The sequence below is a fragment of the Chrysochloris asiatica genome, unplaced genomic scaffold (assembly GCF_000296735.1).
Source record: "Chrysochloris asiatica unplaced genomic scaffold, ChrAsi1.0 scaffold00154, whole genome shotgun sequence".
NCBI classification, from domain to species: Eukaryota; Metazoa; Chordata; class Mammalia; order Afrosoricida; family Chrysochloridae; genus Chrysochloris; species Chrysochloris asiatica.
Genome location: NW_006408672.1, coordinates 6,254,715 through 6,276,259, shown reverse-complemented (window position 1 = coordinate 6,276,259; position 21,545 = coordinate 6,254,715). Strand labels below are relative to the sequence as shown.

The 21,545-nt window shown below is 40.9% G+C and overlaps 1 protein-coding gene across 1 annotated transcript in view; it reads right to left on the bottom strand.

Moving 5' to 3' along the window:
• DSCAM (Down syndrome cell adhesion molecule) overlaps window positions 1-21,545 on the bottom strand; it is an 888,132-nt gene that overhangs the window by 98,452 nt on the left and 768,135 nt on the right. Inside the window, exons 29-31 of the mRNA XM_006870860.1 lie at window positions 12,779-12,967; window positions 11,142-11,432; window positions 6,741-6,917 (exon numbers count right to left, since the gene is read on the bottom strand). Coding sequence (XP_006870922.1) covers window positions 6,741-6,917; window positions 11,142-11,432; window positions 12,779-12,967 — 657 coding nt within the window. The remainder of the gene's footprint in view (window positions 1-6,740; window positions 6,918-11,141; window positions 11,433-12,778; window positions 12,968-21,545) is intronic.

Sequence of the window (21,545 nt, the reverse complement as noted above, 5' to 3'; positions counted from 1 at the left end):
TTCACTTTTAATCTGTTTCTGTTGTTGTCATGTGTTGTGGAGTCAGTTTCAACTCATAGCGACCCTGTACAGAGTTTCCGAGGCTGTAATTTTTAAGGGAGCAGAAAGCCTCATCTTTCTCCCATGGAGCAGCTGGTAGTTTCGAACTGCTGACCTTGTGGTTCACAGGCCAATTCGTAACCACTACGCTACCAGATATCAGAGCTAAAGAACTGATGATGCTTCCTTGTGGTCCACCTTTTAAACTGTGCCCAGGTAGCACTTCTATGAGGATGGCACAGCACTGGATAGTGTTTCATTATGTTGTGCATAGGGTCACTATAAAACAGAACTGACTTAATGGTAGCTAACATAAACATATAGCACTTGAAGTCCAGATTCTCTTTAGAAATAGTTTTCTAAATTTGATCAGCTTTATAATATTAAACCATTTTAAAGCATGTTTAAAGTTAAAAAAAAAAAATGTCTCTGGTCAAGGAAAGAGTTTTCTTTAAGCCACAGATTTCTATCATTGGCTTTGCTGAAGTCACTGGAAGTGGCTGTTTGCCTTAGCTCTATCAACTGACTCACACTGGCTGTTGTTGCCAACATGACCTTAAACCCTCTTGGGTAAACAAAAATCTAAAGGAAGGAGCGCCTACTAATATTATAATTGATTCTCTGATATGGCAATGAACTTTTTATAAGGATAGGGCTGCTGGGATCCTGGATCCTTGCTGATGACCCAGTCTATGAACTTGAATTTCAAAGGAGCCAGAAGATGGGGAATAACCAAGGTATTACTAAAAGCCAAGTTTGGCTTCTGAACTCCTGGATCAGATTATAAACTCAGCCAAACTCATTGCCATCAAGTTGATTCAGACTCCTGGCGATTCTATAGGACAGAGTAGAACTGTCCCATAGGGTGTCCAAGAGATTGCCAAATCTTTCTCCCTTAGAGTGAGTGGCTGGTAAGTTTAAACCACTAATTTTGTAGTTAAGAGCTGGTAATCAGAGCTCCTTGGATGATGTTATAGATATTAAAATAAAATGTACCACTTACAGACAATTTAGAATTAAAGAGGTCGCTATGCTCTAAAATTAGTAAAGTACTCAGGAAGGAAGAATATAGGTTGACTAAATTATTTGAGTCCCATTTTCTTTCTTTTTTTCATTTTTATATATAACACACACACACAAATATTATGCAGAATTCACCTAATTAGGTTGCTTGTCTATACAATTAATAATATTGTGCTTATAAACATGCAAAGGGTTTCCAGTAATCAAGTAATGCCTTAAAGTTGACCTTAAATAGTGACTCTAAAATTATCTATTAGGAGAGCTTCTATAATATTTTTCTGTGACTCAAAATCTCTTCTTCCCATTTGTTATTCTGAAAAGTGGTTACTTAGGCAACACTGAAATGCTACTAGAAATGTTGTCCTTAATTTGAACAGTAAAAGTATTGTGTGAATCAATTCTCTCTGCACAACCTGTAAGTATATTTGAACTCATTCTAATACAGGCATAGAATCTGTGCCTTAATTGGGTCAGGTTGTAATTGGGTGATTCTTCTAATAAACCCTGGATGTTTAACAGATAGGAACCTATTGCATTAAATTCTGGAACTGCGGTTTCCCTCCCTGCATGATTTGGAAATATTTTACATCTATTAAGTTTTAAGTAGTATTCAAGAGCAAAAATCTAAGTTTGAGGACTAAGATATTCCTGACTCAAGCCATGGCGTTTTCAATAAAGTCATATACATGTGAAAGTTCGACAGTGAATAAGGAAGACCACAGAAGCATGGATGTATTTGAGTTGTGGTGTGGGAGAATATTAAAAGCACCATGGACTGCCAAAAGAGCAAACCAATCTGTGTTGGAGGAAATACAGCCAGAGTTCTCCTTGGAATCCAGGATGGTCAAACTTCGTCTCTCATACTTCGGACATATTGTCAGGAAGGACCAGTCACTGGAGAAGAAGATCATGTTTGGTAAGGTGGAAGGTCAAAGAAAAAGAGGAAGACCTCCAGCAAGATGGATGGTCACAGTGGCAGCAGCAATGGACTCAAATGAAGCAATGAATGTGAGGTTGACCCAGGACCAGCCAGTGTTTCCTTCTGTTATGCACAGGGTTGCTATGAACCAGCACTGACTCATTGGTACCTAACAACAACAACAGCAGCAAAGAATTCAGTGGTCCTGCAGGATAAAGGACAAAGTTCTTTTCTGTAGCAAGACCTAGTCCTTCATTGAGTCCCCATTTACAATAAAATTGCCTATATTGTCCTTTTAAGATTGCATTCTTCATAGTTACAGAAAGATGAGCCTGTATCTCATCAGTTTTCCCCAGCATCACCAGTGAGTCAGCTTCTATAGAACTGGGTCCTACACATTGTTTTCTCTCTAGGACCTAGGCTGACATTTGGCCCTTAGTAGATAATCAATGATGTTTTGCTGAACGTGTGGCTATTAAAACTTGCCATTAGGAAGTGATATAGAATGGAGTCCCAAATCCTCTGCAGTTATACCATCCTCCTGTCAGACTCTAGTTTGAGAAAGCCAATCACCTACAAAATGCAAGACTTCATTCAGATTTCTTTATGTCAGGCCAAGTGACTTCTCTGGAATTCATTGCTCCAAATTATTTATCTTGACTACGTCTTTTTTGCCACAGCACTTATTTATTTCCTACTGAAAGCTTTGTGTTGGCTCTATCTTTCTTTGGCATAAAGAAAAAAAAACAACGCATGGCCAGAGAATGAAAGCCTGTGCTCACTGATGTGATGTATTGCATTATTTACTGAGCCTGACTGTAAGACCAGAAGGAGAGATGCCAACAATAAAAATGTCAGTTGCAGAGTATTTTCTGGATGGAACCCTTGCAAAGCAATAACTACATTATAAGGAACTATTAAGAATAAAAATACAGCATGCACAGGTCTTCCAGCAATCTTACCTACACGTATTGGTAAGAGTCAGCAACATCTTTTACTGGAAGTACTCTTGGCAGGGAAAAGCAGGGTTAGTGGTGCTTAAGTTATAAGTAGAATAAGAAAAATTAAAGCAATGGCTGGGAAGGAAGGAGAAAAAGAAATGAGAGCTAGGGAAAAAAAAAAAAAAAAAGTAAAATCTGGCAGAAGGTGTAGAATTCTGAGAATTATATTCATGTTTAACCCATGTGCTGCCAAATCATGTGATCAAACAGAACTGGTCAATAAGAAAATTTCACTGTTGGATTTTTAGAGTATGATCTCGACATCTGATAGCTGCCTAAACCCAGCTAGTTAGATATGTTGTTGTTGTTGTTGTTGTTGTTTCTAACTTATAGTGATCTTGTATAGGATTTCTATGTAGAAGATTTCTGTGATTTCTGTGAACCAAGTCTGTGAATCTTTGTTGTGTTTGTTACTGTTAAGTGCTGTCAAGTTGGTTCCTACCCATAGTGACCCTGTATAGGGTTTCCAAGGAATGGCTGGTGAGCTTGAACCACCAACCTTGTGATTCAAATGCTTTGCAGTCCAGTGCCACACTAGGACTCTGGGAACAGAAAGCTTCATCTTTCTTTTGTGAAGTGGTTGGTGGGTTTGAACTTCCAACTTTGTGGCCAGAAATCCAGTGTTTATCCTACAGTGTCACCAAGGCTCCAGGTTTCAACAGAGTAAGGCATAAATGCAACCATCAGACCTATTTGGTATCTTGATAACAATGTCCCTAAAATTCAGGCCATGATATTCTGCTACCTGGGAAAGAGGGCTACAAAAATATCCCCTTGATATTTTAGTAGTGAACACTCCTAAAAGGGGAGCCCTGGTGTGGTGCTGTGGGCTAATGTATCAGACAGCAAAGTCATTTGAAAAGCAAGGTCAGTGGGTCAAGCTTACCAGCTGCTCCTTGAAAACCCTATACAGGGTCACTATGGGTTGATACTGACTCAACAACACTAACAACACAAGAACAACTCCCAACAGGACTCCAGCACTGCCCACCTCATGCTGAATTTCTCAACATACTGAGCAATAACAAATAAAACAGTAAAATGTCATAAATGTTAAAACAGGGATACTAACAAATCCTAAAAAGTTGCAAAATGGATTGAAAAAGGAAGGATACCTAAGAGCTAAATAAATTACACATACACACAAACACACATATGTATTATATATATATAGTATGGTGTGACACTGTGGGTTAATGCGCTGGATTTCAAAGTTGGTTTGAACTGCAAGGTTGGCAGTTCAAGCTTACCAGCCAAGCCAAGCTGCTCCTCAAAAATCCTATATAGGGTCACTGTGGGTTGGAACTGACTCAACAGCATACAACATACACACACACACACGCATATATATATAGCTCTGGTAACTTACTGGTTACTAGTTGGACCGCTAACCTCAAGGTCAGCAGTTCTAAACTACTAGCTGTTCCACAGGAGAAACATGAGACTTTCTCTTACTGCAAAGATTTACAGCCTCAGAAACCTTATGCAGGGTTTTGACTCATAGCAATAGTAAATATATATTACTGTTACTGTTTTATTCCGCTCTTAGCTAGCCTTCCTTTTTCTACACATTTTACAACTTTTTAGGGCTTGTTAGAACCCTTGTTTCAGAATTTAGAATATTTTCATTCTTCTACTGTTATTGTTATGTGCCATTGAGTCTGTACCAACTCATAGCGACCTTATGCACAACAGAATGAAACACTGCCCGATCCTGGGCCACCCTCACAATTGTTGCCACTCTTGAGCCCATTGATGCTGCCACTTGGCCAAACCATCTCGCTGGGGGTCTTCCTCTTTTTCTCTGACCCTCCACCTTACCAAATGTGATATCCTCCAGCAACTGGTTCCTCCTGACAATATGTCTGATGTATGAGAGACGAAGTTTGGCCATCCTGGCCTCCAAGGAGTACTCTGACTGTATTTCTTCCAACACAGATCTGTTGTGGTAGATACTTACATATCTACCTTCCACATTGAATTTAAAGTTCAGAAGATTCTTTCTTTGCATCTTTGTATATCTAGCACCTAGCACAGTGATGAAGAGGCTCTGGGGCATAGTGGGTTAAACATTGGCTTGCTACCTAAAAGATGAGCAATTTGAATCCACCAATCCCTTCGTGAGAGAAAGATGAGGTTTTCTGTTCCCTTAAAGATCTATAGCCAAAGAAACCCTATAAAGAGTCACTATGAGTTGAAACCAACTCAATGGCACACAACCACCACCATCACCAGCACAGTGATTAGGATAAAGTCAACACTGAATTCCTGTCTGGTTAAACTAACACAGAAAAAAAATATCTTAGCCAGATTGATGGACCTAGTGAATTGGGCTACAGAAGGTTCAAGGGAGGGGATCTTATAAGGTAAGTTAATGCTCAATGAACTTCAAATATTTTAATATGTTGGCAAAACGAAAGAAGATAGATAGTGAAATATGTTGTTGTTAAGTGCCATCACATTGGTTTCAACTCATAGCAACGATGTATAGGGTTTTAGAGACCACAAATCTTCATGGGAGCAGAAAATCTCATCTTTCTTCAGTGGAACATCTGGTAGTCTTGACATGATGGCCAAGTGAACTATGTTAGAGTTACATTAAAAAGAATGCTTTGGATAAATGAAGCTACACAAAAGTATCGTGATGTGCTCCAACTTAATTATGGTAGAATAAAGTTTTACAGAAGGGGCCAATTATTTTCAAACTTTCTTATTGGTAAGGTTAGGGGATATCACAGGCATGCTTTAAAGGGAGAGAACTCTCAAACTTGTTACTCAATTGTAATTTTTGAAGACTATATAGGACAATGCACACAGCAACAAATCCCAAATGCAAAAAAACAAACAAAAGCAAGCCCACCGACATAGAGTGGATTCTGCCTCCTGTTGATGCCATGTGTTACAGCATAGAATTACTTCATAGGATTTCCGTGGCTGTGTGGAAACAGCTCGCCAAGCTTTCCTTCCATAGTGCCGCAGGAAGAGCTCAGGTGTAAACTATTTGCACTACCCACTCACATCTTACGTCTATACATTTTGTGTCGTGGTTAAATATTATCACAGGTATAGCACGAAGGCCTAGAGAATATGTCTCCTGCAAAGGTTTTCATCTCTGAAAAATCTCTGTCCTCATGTCAGCAAAGGCAAGTAAAGGGTGTTTGGCCAGAAGCTGGAAATAGTCTCATTACACACAACTCTACAGAGCGGGACATTATAATAATGGTGTCTGTTAACAACGAGTCTCATGTGGACTAGGTTCTTCATCTTCCATTATTTTTTCCTTAGGGTGAGTGAAGCTCTCACACCAAGCTGCAGCTCAAATTTCTAATTTAGGCAAGTGTGTATTTTCTGCTTCACAATGCTTTCCCAGAACCCCAAGCCTTCAATTTCTGCTTCCAGGCAATGAAATAGTTCTTGTTTCCAGAGAAAATCTGATAGAGCTTTTCAAAGGAAGTTCTAATTGGAGACATTGCTGGAAAAGCGGAAATATCAAGAAAGAGTGGGGTTGAAAAACTGAGGAGTAAATGATTTGCTTTGCCTACCAACAGCTAGGATTAAGGAGACAAGGAAGAGAGATTGACTTTCATTCAATTTCTGATCAGTTGAGAAGAGAATGTTTTTAATTCTTTTGCCCCTAAGGCTGAAGGAACATCACAGAATCAGGTGATGCGAGGCAAAAGTAATTCCTGCTAAACTCAGCCTCTTGAGGGCCTCTCCTAATTGAATATGAAAGTTCTCAGGGATGAGTTTCAACTTACCTCTGAGTCTCTTCAACCTCTGTTCCCTCCGCCGCCTCCGCACAACCAGCAGGAGCACGAAAAGCAGCAAGACCCCAACCAAGATACATGAGATGGTCACCAGCATCTTGAGCCCTTCGTTGGTGGTCAGCCCTTCTTCATTTTGGACAACTGACTTAATGAGTGGAGGGATTGTACCTGGAAACAGGGTCATGATGTTAGATGGCTATTAATGACGACACAATGATGGAGGTTTTAGGGATGACGGGTTATACAAATCACACCAGGTGAGGCAAGCTTGTCCAGGGTGATGAGAAATGAGAGAAACTCTTTTTCTATGTCCTCGCTCACTTACATTCCATCCCCTCCCCTTTGCCCAGAGTTCAAACTTGTTTCAGACCTCACTGAATTGGGACCTGCCAAAAAGCATCTTCCTAGGAAGGGATGGTATTTTGTAGGCGTTTGGAACCATAATGCCCAAAGTTCTCAAAAGAGCCACAATGCATTTGCCTAGAATTAAGTGTCCTCTTGACATCAATAGTACAATTGATGGAGGTTGTTGGACAAATTGCACATCAAAAGAGGAACAATGGACTTGGCCATTGGACAAGAGAGGCTGCTGGGAGAAAGTGACATGTACAAGTTTTACAGAAGCTTAAAACCTCTTTCCATTTGCTTATTCAATTATTTGCTTTTTTACACAGGTACAAGACTAAATCTACTTTAAAGATTGTCATTTTAAAAACTAAGAGCTACACATAATTCTTTCAAGGGAAATCATAAGGTTTCTCAAGCAAACTATTTGTTTAACAGGCATTGTCTAACAGTGCTGGGAAACTCAGATTACTAAGAAAATTATGAAAACAGTGAAATTTGGGGTCTTTTCCATTGCTTTGTATCCAGAAGCACATTAAAAGGGTTCAAAGATTGAAATATAGACATTCATTTTTTTATGGGGTCAAATAAGTAGGATTCAAGTGAAACAAGGGCTATGAAGTCTGTGCTTTAGGAAAAGAAATGCAAAAGTAGTATCATTTCCTCTAGAGCAAGACTTGTCTTTATCTTGCACTTAGTAAGTAGAGCAGGGATAATAGGAACTCTGGTCCCCTATGCCATTTGCTAAGGCCAAGACAAGTGCTTTTCCAACCTAACAGCATTGATGGCTGGAAACCATAGTCACAAATGCCCAGAAACTCAAGTCAGAGACATTTAAGGAACCTACACAAAGATAGGCCTACAAAACAAGAAAACGCCAGGACAAGTGGAAATATTTGGCTATGGAAAATGGAAGAATTGTCATAGGAATTCTTCCAAATGGAAGAATTTGATATCTGGTTACATATAGCTGTGAGACTAATTGTCAATGTTTGTTTTACACAAATGAAAAAAAAAATTTTTTTTTTTTTTCTGGTTACATATAGCTGTGAGACTAATTGTCAATGTTTGTTTTACACAAATGAAAAAAAAAATTTTTTTTTTTTTTTTAGGCAGATATGGCAATTTTTTTTTTTTTTTTTTTAGGCAGATATGGCAAGGCAGATACTAAAGCTATAAATCCATGAGATTGCCATCTTTGTTTCAAGTTAAGTGGTTGGTGATTGTGTGCTATGGAGTTAGTTGTGACTTATAGCGACCCTGTACAGGGTTTCCGAGGCTGTAAATCTTTACGGGAGCAGAAAGCCTCATCTTTCTCCCATGAAACAGCTGGTAATTTTGAACTGCTGACCTTGAGGTTAGCAGCCCAACTTGTAACCACTATGCTACCAGAGCTCTTTATTTATTCTTATTTCCTGCCTTAATAAAACCATATAGTACTTCACCATTGAATTTAGGAAATCAAATGTATTCCACAGGATTATATTTCATGATCATCTGTGATCCTGCATAAAGAGCGAGTATTATCTATTTTTCATAATGCAAACAGATTTAAAATCTGTAGTCCTTTTTTAGTTAGAGTCATAGTTTCCAATTGTACATGAGTGTCTTCTAATTAAATTATTTGCCATATACAAATCGCTGAGGTACACATTTGGGTTGTGTACTGTGGTGTCTACATAGATTTCCAGAAGAGCTGGTACATTAGAATGTGATTAACATATATCTATTAATAAAAGTCAACAACTTATGGAAACCTATTTACTACTCGAATATATATGTGTTAGCCAAAGGCTTTGGTGAACATTTAAATGCTTAATAAGAATGTTTACTGAATGTCAAAGCCTTCATGGCCAAAGAATTTAAAGCACGTTAGGAGTAGAAACCAAGTTGCAAGTGCTATCCTGTCTGTGGGTGATGGTTTGTCATGGGGACACCCTTGAATGAAGTCACTTGTAACAGGGCTAGAAATAGAGTGAGGTGGTCCATGTATCAGTTTGCAGGGGAAGGGTTGCAGTCCGGGAGCTGCTTGGGATGCTTCAGGGGTCTGAGACAGACCAGACTCCAGGGGCTGATGCCCATGGCTAGGATAACCACCACTGAAAGGACTTGTACCTAAGAACCTTCCTAAGGCCAGGGCACTTAGGACTGCAATGCTGGAGAGGAGCCTAGGCTTTGGCTGGGGAAAGACTGGGATGAGGAAATAGCCTTCCACAAGAGTTGAAGTAGGTGTACACAGTGTATCACGGGAGAAAGGACCAGTTTTAGGCCCACCAGGAAAAAGTGGTCAAATGGCTGTCCCAGGTGGCACTGGCTTCTTAGCTTCAGTTGGTAATTTCTGCGGACTTCAGATTCACAACCATTCTTTTTCTAGGATACTACAATGTGTACTCCTAATCCAAAGGAAGTTTCTACTGGAATTTTTACAAAGCAAGACCCCAAATTCAGATAACTAGAGGAGGAAAATCCCACCATAGCTTGACTGAGAATGAATACAGTACTGGGGTATTTATTTGCTAAGATACAGATGTTCTGAGCTAACTCACTCCTGCTCAGAGTGGAAGATGCAGAAGGCTCTGTAGGAAGTCAGCAGCCAACACAAACAGAAGCCAGGAGTCCAGGCTCTCTGAGAAACTGCTGTTGGATTTACCTGGGTCTGTCTAATTCAACTGTTGGCATTCTCTGAAGGAAAACCCCCACCAGGCTGCAGAACAACTGTCCACATGCTGTTACTTAAACCCACCACCGTGGAGCTGGCTCGGGCTCATAGCAACCCTGTATAGGATTTCTGAGGTTGTAAATCTTTATAGGAGCAGAAAGCCTCCTCTTTCTCTCACTGAGTAGCTGGTGAGTTTGAACTGCTGGCCTTGTGGTTAGCAATCCAGTGCTTATCCTACAGCACCTCAAGGGCTCCATGCTGTAATTTGGGGCATACTAACATTTTCATCTTTATAGCAATGGGCTTGTTTTTTGTTCTTTGTTTTTTCAAGTACTCTAACCACAAAGGGTCAAGGCATAATGTGTGTGTCAACAACATAGTCCCTTCCTTTCAGCTACACTGTGCTGGGCTTTTGTTTGACTACCAATAAAGGACCTTGATCCTAAATGTAGGAAAGAATAATGATTTAAATGATGTGTTTTCACTCAACTAAATGTCAATTGACACTTCACTTGCTTTTTTTAGAAAGTACATAAAAGGTGTGCCAGTAAATGTGCCTACACACATGAGCACATGCCTGTGTGCACGTGTAGTGTGTATGTGCATGCCTGTCTGCATGGATAGAGTTCATGCATGCATATGAATGCAGAACACACATACATGTGCACACGATGTACCTACTGTATGCATGTATGTTTGCATGTATACACTGGGCATATGGATGTGTGTGTGTGCATGGGACATGTATGCGCACTGATGTGTGTGTGCGTTATGAACACTGCATGTGCATTGAGTACCTGTGTTTCTCGTGTATGCATGTGTGTGTTGTGAGAGTGTATGTGTTGTGCATGTGTATGTGTGAGCATGTATACACACATGTGTCTGTGGATACCCCATTACATTAAGCTATTTCTATCAGTGTCTCATTTCTGTTCATAGACTAACAGACCCTCCTCTACCATGGAAAACTGTCTTTGCACATGCAGTTTAAGGGCTTAATGAGAGCAAAAAAAAGTTGTTATGTGGATTGGGATGGGGTGGGGAAAGGGGTGGGAGAAAACAAAAGCAATGTTAGCTCACAGTTATAGACAAAAGCACAAGGCCACGTGGTAAAGAATCCTTCAGCCCTAAGAGAAATAGTCCAAGATTCCCTAATGAGCTTCCCTGAGGCCCTCAATCCCCCTATTTCTAGTTACACAGCGAAAATCACCTGGGTGCCATGAACTAAGGAGACCCGCAGAGTGCCGATGGACCCAGCCTCCTAAAGGAGTTGGTTGACAGTTGTCACCCCCTGCTGAGTATGAATGTTAAACGTGGAAGGAGACAGAGAAGACATGGACATCTCCTTCTGAGCCATGAATGGGAGGGCTACAAAGTTAGCTGCTTACTGCCATCATAGTTGAGTGTGGCGAAGTTGGCCTGCTTCTCGGCACATCCGGCACTGTTGCACACCCGCATTTGCAGCTCGTACCAGGTGGCCTCCTGCAAGTCATATAGAATGTATGACTTGGAGAGAGATGTTCGCTGTGCTGTGGTCCAGACGGTGGTTCCAAAGGGTCTGTACTCCAGCGTGAAGGAGGTGATGGGACAGCCACCATCATTCCAGCCAATGAGGTTCAGCCGCACGCGTGTGGTGTTGATGCTAGCAAAGAGTTCTTGCTCCTTCGAAAACTGGGGCTCTGCAGGAGAACACAGTCAGGAGATCAGCTCATGGGATAACAGAATGAAAACATGATCCCTTTGAATCTTCTCAATGTATAGCTCAGTTCATGTCTGGTTTACAGGCCACTAACAAAGGGTACCATTAACAGAGATGGCATGGACCAATGAGCTTCCTCCAACCACAGCAGTCCAGTATAAGAGGAGAAACAGGGTAGGTAGAATTTATCTGGGGGTAGTGATGGTTCAATGATACAGCTCCTGCCTTCCTTGAGGGAGACCTGGGTTTCACTCCCAGTCAATACATTTCATGCACAGCCACCACTCATCTGACACTGAAGCCTTGTGTGTTTCTATGACATGAACAGGTTTCAGCAAAGCTTCTAGACAAGGGCAGTCAATGAAAACATTATAGATCACAATGGTCCAATCCTGCTGTGTATGGGGTCACCTAAGTGGCCAGCAGCTACAACAGAAACAGAAATTCCTGAAGAGCAATAGTATTTTAACTTGTGGGTTTCCTTCAGTGAGTCTCACATAGCAATATGCTGGGCTGACCCTACTGCATTCCCATTCAGATGGACTTGAGTCACGAGAAGACAACGTTAAATGTGAGACCTTCCAACAGATATCTCTCACTAACCAAATGCTTGATACTGGAAGCCAGGGAGCTAGGTGAAACTTTTGGATAAATCAACCCCTCATCATCTAAACCTATGCCACTGGTCATCCTGAGGGTCTCTCCAGCTGACGTCTTGCTCTCCTATCATCTGAACCTATGCCTCCTGGCCAGATTCAGTTGTGAGGGGATCCTACAAAGACCCTATCTTCACCATCCTCTCTCTCACACACTTACAACAACCCCATCTTCCTGCTGTCACCAGGCCTCAGATTTCAACTGTTGAACTTCACTGCCCTGGGGTTCATCTCTTTGAAGGCCTGCTTTTCAGATTAAAAAAAGGAACTCATATTGAAGTGCTAAGAATGCATTCCAGTTACTTCCCCTGTGAAAAGAGATATTGGAGGCAATGTGAAAATTGTAGATGGCTAGGACAGGAAGCTGTGATTAAGGGCAGAATCCCCACTGACAGGGTTGAGAAAACAAATTCCTCCTTCCATTGCCCTACCTGGACAAGCTTTGATTTTCAAGATACTCTTCTTTTTAAAGTACAAATGGAATCATGAAAAAGGAGCACTGTAATACTCTTTAAGGGCTGGCCATCTCTTCCATGACACCACCTATCATACTACCCAATCCACAATGTTCAAATGCACAAAGGCACAAATACACAAAGATGAGTCTTTCACAATTCCAAGCCCTTCTACTTGGAAAAGAGGAAATCTAGAAACAAGAATGCATACATACCTTTCCCTAATGTTTTTGCTTCAATGATTTCACTTATGCGTCCTGGCCCCACTCCATTTTGGGCAGTCAGAGTAAACTTATACCAGGTACCGCATTTCAGATTCTCCAAGCGGTAAGAGCGTTCACTTGGGCTGATGGGGAAGCTTCCCCACTGCTCACTGTTATCTTCCGAGTACTGCAGTATGTACCCTTCAGAAAATGAGAAAGATTCAGATGAGTATGTTGGCTTCCCACCTGAGGTTAGTTGGCTGGTGTCTATATCTTGGTAGTGAATTGAATTACGGCCCTCAAAATTATGTCTTGTAAAGCTTAACCTCTGCAAGTGTGGAAGGAATCCCATTTGAGAATGGGTTTTCTTTGTTATGTGACTCAAGCGCCCCATCAGTGTAGGCTGCGTTTTAAATTTATCACTTCTGAGTTAGTTAGATTTAAGGAGCAAATGAGACATAGAGACAGGCCAGCAAAAACAGGAAGACCATGTGGAGATCCTCAAGGAAGACCCCTGAAAAAGCTAAGACAAGGATTTGCCCCCTAGAGCAGATAGTGAGAGCCTTATCCAAGAGTCTGTGCCCTGGTTTTAGATATCTAGCCTCCTGAACTGTGTAAGAATAAATTTCTGCTTGTTAAAAGCACCCACTTGTAGTATTTCTGTTAAAGCAACACTAGGACCCATACAGCAATCTTGTATGGGTAACAGAAAAGGGATTCTCAGAATTCATGCATATTTGAAAGAGAAATTATAAATCTTACTAGTTCAGGAAATTTAACCTTGTCAGGGAAACATACTATAATGGGAAATTGATGAGTGTGGCATTTAGTGAGGTACTATTAACATAGTGGTATTGCTGGATCTAAGAAAAGAAAAGAAAACAAAACACTCACTGCCATCAAATAGATTCAGACTCATAGCAACCCTATAGGACAAAGTAGAGCAGTTCCATAGGATTTTGAGACTGCAAATCTTTATGGAAGCAGACAGCCTCATCTTTCTCCTGCAGAGAAACTAGTGGGTTTGAACCACGAACACTTTAATTAGCATCCCAACACTTAACCCGTGGCACCACCAGGGATCCTATATTGCTGGATTGTGGTGAAAAGAAAACCACTTTCTGCCCTTCTTAGAAGCCATGTTGGTAGCTGGGAATCAACACTGAGTCTCTAAATATTTTACCTTAAACACATACACGCCGAAATCCTTGGCCAGGGGAAGGCTGATGCTGAGGTACTGTTTAGAGAACCACAGCTCTGGAAATGCTGATACATATAATCAGTGGTAGAGCTTGCAGTCCACAGTCTGAGGCGAATAGGCTAAAAGTCCTAAGCCATCCCAAACTTTCAATGGTAACCTGGTTTCTCCTTCATTTAAAAACTCATTCAATAGCTCGTTTTTCCACATGATACCACTCTATTTCTACCACCACTAACAACCACTGTCCATTTCTTGAGCATTAACTATGTGTTAAGCATTGTCCTAAATTCTTTACATCTCACTTAACCCTGAGAAGCAATTATTATTCCTACATTACACATGAGCACTCTGGGGTCTGGTGAGGTTAAGTAATGAGCCCAGACACATGTAAGGAAGACTTAAACCCTACCGTTGCACTCTGGATCCTGTGCTCTTAGATCCAGTATGATACTGAAACATGTCTCCTTGTTACCTTCCATATCCTTCAACTCTGCTACTCCCAACCATCTTCCTGAGGCCAATCACATCTTTACATGTCTGTTCTATCCCTCTTTTCTTCTATACACTCACACTCGTGCAGCCTGTACTAGCTTACTAGGCACATGGTCTCTATAGACCAATGACCGGTATTTTCTGTCCTGCCCTAGGAAACACCCTTTTTTAACACAGGCAGAGCAGCTCCCATCCCATATGCTTTCCACTCATCTTGGATAGAAATGAGACAACTTCTATAGGCATGGTCAGAACATTCATGGGTCCGTTCATCCAGCCCTCTCTCCTGCCTCACAGAAGCCATGGGTGCTTCCTTCTTCCCGAGCCTCATCTGCTCTCTCCTGTGATCCTAATTTGCATCCTCCCAGTTCCATCAATACGTGACAGGTTAACGATGGGCCTCACTTTGTGCTCTCACTTCATATCCAGTTCTCAATCCAGCTCCACCCACACCATCTTCTCTGTGTTCTGCATATTGAGAGGATTGTTCTTGCTTGTTGCTTTATCATTCTACGATCGAAACTTCCCACTCAGAAGAAAGGACTGGTGATCTACTTCTGGAAAATGATCCATGGAAAACCCAACAGAGCACAGCTCTAATCTGACACACAAGGGCTTGCCAGAAGTTGGAATCAGTTCAAGAACAATGGTGTGATAGTTTTAGTTTTGTGTCAACTTGATTGAGCCAGGATTCCCAGTTGTTTGGCAGTTGATAGTTAACACTGTGATGATTTTTATGAGCAGCGAATCAATTGAAAGGATGTTTCCTTTGGGGTATGATCTGCTCCCAAGATAATGGACAAGCAGGAAAGACTCACTCTCTTTTCATCTGGATCTAGATCTCACAGCTGGGTCATCCTCCAACCTCTGGTTCTTTGAGCCTGAGTTAGTGGCCTGCTCTATTGTGCCTTTGCCTGCTGGGCATGTCCACCCAGTGTGCCTGGAAAACCGGAGTCCCACCAGAGTATCCTGCATGCCTGCTCCTGTCACCCTGGCTCATGTGCTTTGCACACCCACCCAGGCTTTAGTCTCCCTTCACCCTGCTGCCATCTCAGCTCCAACACTGTGCTCCTGCTTTGTTCCTAGACTTGGGATTCCTGCCTTCCCAGACCCATGTGCCAATCTTGGTTCGCCTGGCCTGGACTTGGGACTCCTGGTGACCCTGCTTACTAATCATGGCTCAGCTGACCTGGACATGGGACTCTCCTATCTATAATTGTGAACCATTCCCTTGATAGAAACTTCTCTTAATGTATATGTGTGTATATGTATATATATGCATACATACAGAGAGACAGAGAGCTGAGTGTGTCCTGGTGGAGAGCTGTGTGCTAAAGCACTGGACCATGAGGTCAGTTTGAACCACAAGTTTGGTGATTCAAACTCACCAATCGCTCCTTGGGATAACCCTATACAGGGTTGTTATGAGTAAAAACCAACTCGACGACACTTAACAACAGCAATATATATATATACACATATATAGTTGCACTGGCTGTACTAGAGAACCTAGCCTAAGACAAATGGGTTTGATTTTTTTTTTTTTTTTTTAACCACCAGTGAGAACCACCACTCATCTGTCAGTTTGTCGTATGGTGGTGGCTCATGTGTTGTTATGATGATAGAAGCTACGTGACTAGTATTTTAAATACCAGCAGGATCACTCACAGTGGACAGGTATCAGTGGCACTTCCAGACTAAGACAGACTAGGAAGAAAAGAAGGCGGACCATGTCTGAATGGTTAGCCACTGAATGATGAATTTGTGAATAGTAGTGGGACACTATCTGATATAATCGTGGATGATGAGTCCCTTAGGTTGAAAATGTGACTGGGGAAGAGCTGCCTTCTAAAAGTAGAGATGACCATGATGGTATGAATGGAGTAAAGCCCTCGGGACCTTCATTTCCTGATGGGGCATAACTCAAAATGAGGAGAAACAGCTGCAAACATCCATTAATGGAATATGGACTATACGAAGTAGGAATCTAGGAAAATTGGAAGTTGTAACAATTAAATGGAATGCATAAAGATCAATATCTTATGCATTACTGAGCTGAAATAGACTGTTATTGGCCATTCTGAATTTGGCAATGATAAGATTTACCATTCTGGGAATAATAAACTATAGAGTAATAACATTGCTTTCATCCTTAAAAAGATCATTTCAAGTTCTATCTTAAAGTACAATGCTGTCTTTGATAGAATAATATCCATACACTTACAAAGATGATACCATTATTATTCAAATTTAATCACAACGGAATTGAAGAATGCTACTAACTTCTTCAGTCTGAAACTGATCAAACATGCAATAAAGAATCATTGATAATTACTGGTGACTGGAAGTGAAAGCTGGAAACAAAGAATGATCCATGGTTTGAAAATATGGCCTTGGTGATATTCCATGATAGAATGGTGCAAGACCAATGACTTATTCCTTGCAAATATCATTTGTTAACAACATAAATGGTGACTAAACACATGAGCCTCAGCCGATGGAATACACAGGAATCAAATTGACTACAACTGGGGGAAGAGATGATTAAGAAGTTCATTATCATCATCCAAAACAAGGCCACGGGCAGACTGTGGAACAGACCATCAATAGCTCATATGTAAGTTCAGGGTGAAGCTGAAGAAAATTTAAATCAAGTCCATGAGAGCCAAAATATGACCTTAAGTATATCCCACCTCAATTTAGAGATCACTTCAAGAACAAATCTACTAGACACAATGACAGAAGACCAGAGGAGTTGTAGGATGACATCAAGAACATCATATATGGAAAAAAAAGCAAAAGGTCATTTAAAAAAAAACAACAACAACAAAAAAAAAAACTGGAAAGAAAGAAAAGACCAAAATGGATGTCAGAAAAGATTCTGAAACTTGCTCTTGAACTTAGAGAAACTAAAGTGACAGGAAGGAATGATAAAGTAAAAGAGATGAACAGAAAATTTCAAGTGCAACTTGAAAAGGCAAAATACAGTCTTATAATGAAATGTGCAAAGACCTGGAGTTAGAAAACCAAAATGTAGGAACATGTTAAGCATTTCTCAAGCTGAAGAACTAAAGAAACAATTCAAGGTTGCAAAATGGAGTCCTGTTGTGGTACTGTAGGAAAAAGCATTCAACTGCAAGGTGGTTTTAACCATAAGGTTGGCAGTTTTAACACACCAGTTGCTCTTTGGTAACACTATAAAGGGCCACTATGAGTTGGAACTAAAGTGATGGCATTTAACAACAACAATATATGGGCAAAATGTTGAATGATGCAGGAAGCATCAAATGAAGTTGGAAGAAATACAGTCATTGTACCAAAAAGGACTGGTCAGTGTTCAATCATTTTAGGTATTAAATTATATGATTAAAGGTAATTATATGATTAAGAGCTAATGGCATGAAAGGAAGAAGTCCAAGTTGCACTGATAGTATTAGCAAAAAATAAGGCTCTAGGAATTGATAGAATACAAATTGTAATCTTTCAACAAACTGATGCAGTGTTGGAGGCCCTCTCTGATCTATACCAAGAAATTTGGAAGACAGCTACCTGGACAACTGATTGGACAATATTCATATTTGTACCCATTCTAAAGAAAGGTGGTCCCATGGAATGTAGAAATAATTGGATAATATCATATGTAAGTGAAATTTTGCTGAAGATAATTAAAAAAACGTTTGCAGCAGCACATTGACAGGGAGCAGCTAGAAATTGAAGCCAGATTCAGAAGAGGATGTGGAACAAGGGATATTATTGCTGATGTCAAGATGAATCCTGGTTAAAAGCAGAGAATACCAGAAAGTTGCTTATGTGTGCTTTATTGACTATGCAACAGTATTGCCTGTGTGATTACAACAAACTATGGATAACATTGTGAAGAATGGGCATTCCAGAACATTTAATTGTGTTCATGAGGAATCTATATACAAACCAAGAGACAGTCATTAAAACAGAATAAGGGGCTACTGCATAACTTAAGAGCTCATGTGGTGTCGTGTGTTAATGTGCTGGACTACAAAATTAGTTTGAACTACAAAGTTGGTGGTTCAAGCTCACCAGCTGCTTCTTGGAAACCTGATACAAGGTGGTTATGAGTCAGAACCAACTTGACTGAACTTAACAACAATCCTAATTTAAAATTAAGATAGGTGTGTACCAGAGTTATACCCTTTCACAATACTTATTCAATCTGTATGCTGAGAAAATATTAACAGAAGCTGGATTATATGAAGAAAAAAAATGGCATCAGGAATGGAGGAAACTCATTAATAGTGGTTGACATGCAGATGATACAATCTGGCTTGCTGGAAGTGAAGAGGACTTAAACTACTTATTGATGAAGATCAAAGTCCACAGCCTTCAGTATGGATTGCACCTCACTGTAAAGGAAACAAAAATCCTCACAACTGGGCCAAAACTTCATGGTAAAGGAGCGCTGGTAGTGTAGTGGTTACGAATTGGGCTGCTACCCTCAGGGTCAGCAGTTTGAAACTACCAGCTGCTTCGCAGGAGAAAGATGAGGCTTTCTGCTCCCATAAAGATTTACAGCCTTGGAAACCCTGTACAGGGTCGCTATGAATCGGAACTGACTCCATGGCACATAACAGCAACAAACAAAGAAAAGAACGAAGTTGTCAAAAATTTCATTCTGCTTGTATCCACAATCAACGCTTATGGAAGCAGGAGCCAAGAAATCAAATGAGGCAAATCTGCTGTAAAAGACCCCCTTAAAGTGCTCAAGAGCAAAAATGTTTCTTTGAGGTCTGAGCTGTCCCTGTCCCAAGCCACAGTATTTTCAATTACACCATAAGAATGTGAAAGTTGTATAATGAATGAGGAGGATCATAGAAGAATTGATGCATTTGAATTACGGTGTTGGAGAAGAATATTGAAAGTATCATGAACTGTCAGAATAATCAACAAATCTGGTTTGGAAGAAGTACACCAGAATGTTCCTTAAAAGTGAGGACTGTAAGATTTCACTTCTTATATTTTTGGAGTCTTTGGAGAAGAACATCATTCTTGAAAAATTGAAGGATCAGTGAATAAGAGGAAGACTCCCAATGAGATGGATTGATGCTGTGGCAGCAGCAATGGTCTCAAACATAAAAACTGCTGAGAGGTTGGTGCAGGATCAGGCAGTGTTTCATTCTGTTGTGCATAGTGTTACTATCAGTTAGAACCAAGTCAATGGCGACTACCAATACATCAACCAGTGGGGAATCTCTATTCCTTGGTGATGGACAAACACAGGTCCCTGTAACCTGCCTTTGTCCTCTGTGGCATCAGTGCTCTCTTGTAAGTGTATGTTCTGACTCAAGACTCCTAGCTGCCAATGGCTGTGACAAACACAACGTTTCAGACACACAGGTTGTCTTTGTCTTAGAAAGTCTTTATCACTAAGATGCACTTCATCTCTAAGATCTACATCTCTGATACCCTTCTTGTTCTATCTCCTTCACTTGTTCACATTTGCATAATGAAAACCTCACTCCCTTCGAGCCTAGAGTCCTAGGAATGGCCAACCCATTAATAAGTGCTCTGTTTTATTCCCATCAGGATGAGGTTCTTTAACCAGTCTTGGAGCTCTGGTGAATACCAGTTCAGGAATCCTCTCACCAGAAGTGTGAGTCTCCTGACCACATTTGCCTTGGCAATCACCAACCTTGGAAGCCCAGGGCCCTCTCTTTATCCCAGCTGTTCAGCATCACTTGATAATTGTGATCATCGTGATCATTACACTGTGTGCTATTTATCTGCAGCTGGGTCCTCACTGCTGCATGGCAATTACTCTGCTCATCTATTAATGAATCCATGGTGCATTTCACACAGCAGCTGTTACAAATCTTTCCCACTCTCCTTCAACCCACAGCCACATCATCACCTCGAATCATCCTACTAGATAGTAAAAATAACCCCATATTTTCTTCTCCCCCAAACAAGTAAAGCTCCTCCTCACTTTACCCAGTGGAGTGCTGATAAATATTTAACACTGGCTCTTTAAAATAAAACAAAACAAAAAACAATGAGACTTGATTTTCAGTATTTGCTGACTTTCCTGCTATGTAAACTGGGAAGTTGGGAAGACATAAAACAATCTGGTCTCAGGAGCTCGAAGGAGGTGAGCCCAAAACACCATGGATTTCAACTGCAAAATGTCCCTGCATTTCCAATTATCTTTCCACCCTTCCTCCTTCCTCAGAAAAAAAGGAAGTCTTCTGCCTTCAGACGGCTGCACATTATTCCCCACCTCATCCAGGACCTATTTGTTTGTCAACCAGACCTTTCTTCCTCTGCCTCCTCAGTCTCTTCCTCTGGATGAACTCCCTTTCCTTATTTCACAGATTCCCTGGTGGCACACATGGTTAAACACGTGACTACTACTGTGGGTTAATGCATTGAACTACAAAGTCGGTTTGAACCACATTGTCAGTGGTTCAAGTTCACCAGCTGCTCCTCAGAAAATCCTATACAGGGTCGCTATGGGTTGGAACCGACCCGATGGCACTTAACAACAACAACAATTAGCCAAAAGATTGGTAGTCTGAACCTATTCAGAGGTGCCTTGGAAGACAGTCCAAGCAATCGGCTTCTGAAAGGACACAACCTCAAAAAACCCAAGGGAGCACAGTTCTGCTGTGCATACATTGGGATACCCTGAGTTGGAATTGACTCAACAGTAGCTAATAACAATCTTGTACCACAAACTTATTAAGAATTATGTCTTCCAACTCCATATATGATAGTTCATTCCTTTCAGTATGTTGTTGTGTGCTGTTGAGTCAGCTCCCACTCACTGCAACCCTGTATAGGGTTTCTGCGAGTCCTGGTGTAGTGCTGCAAGATAAAACACTGGACCACGGGTCAGTTTGAATTGCAAGTTGCTTCTTGGAAACCCTATACAGGGTCTCTACGAATCGAAACCAACTTGACTACACTTCGCAACAATAACATAAGGTTTCTAAGAGCCGCTGGTGCACTTGAACTTCTAACTTTGCAATTACCAGTCTAGTTCACCACACAAGGGTTCTCCACCTAATATAACATTGTTGTTAAGTGCCATGAAGTCGGTTCCAACTCAGGGTT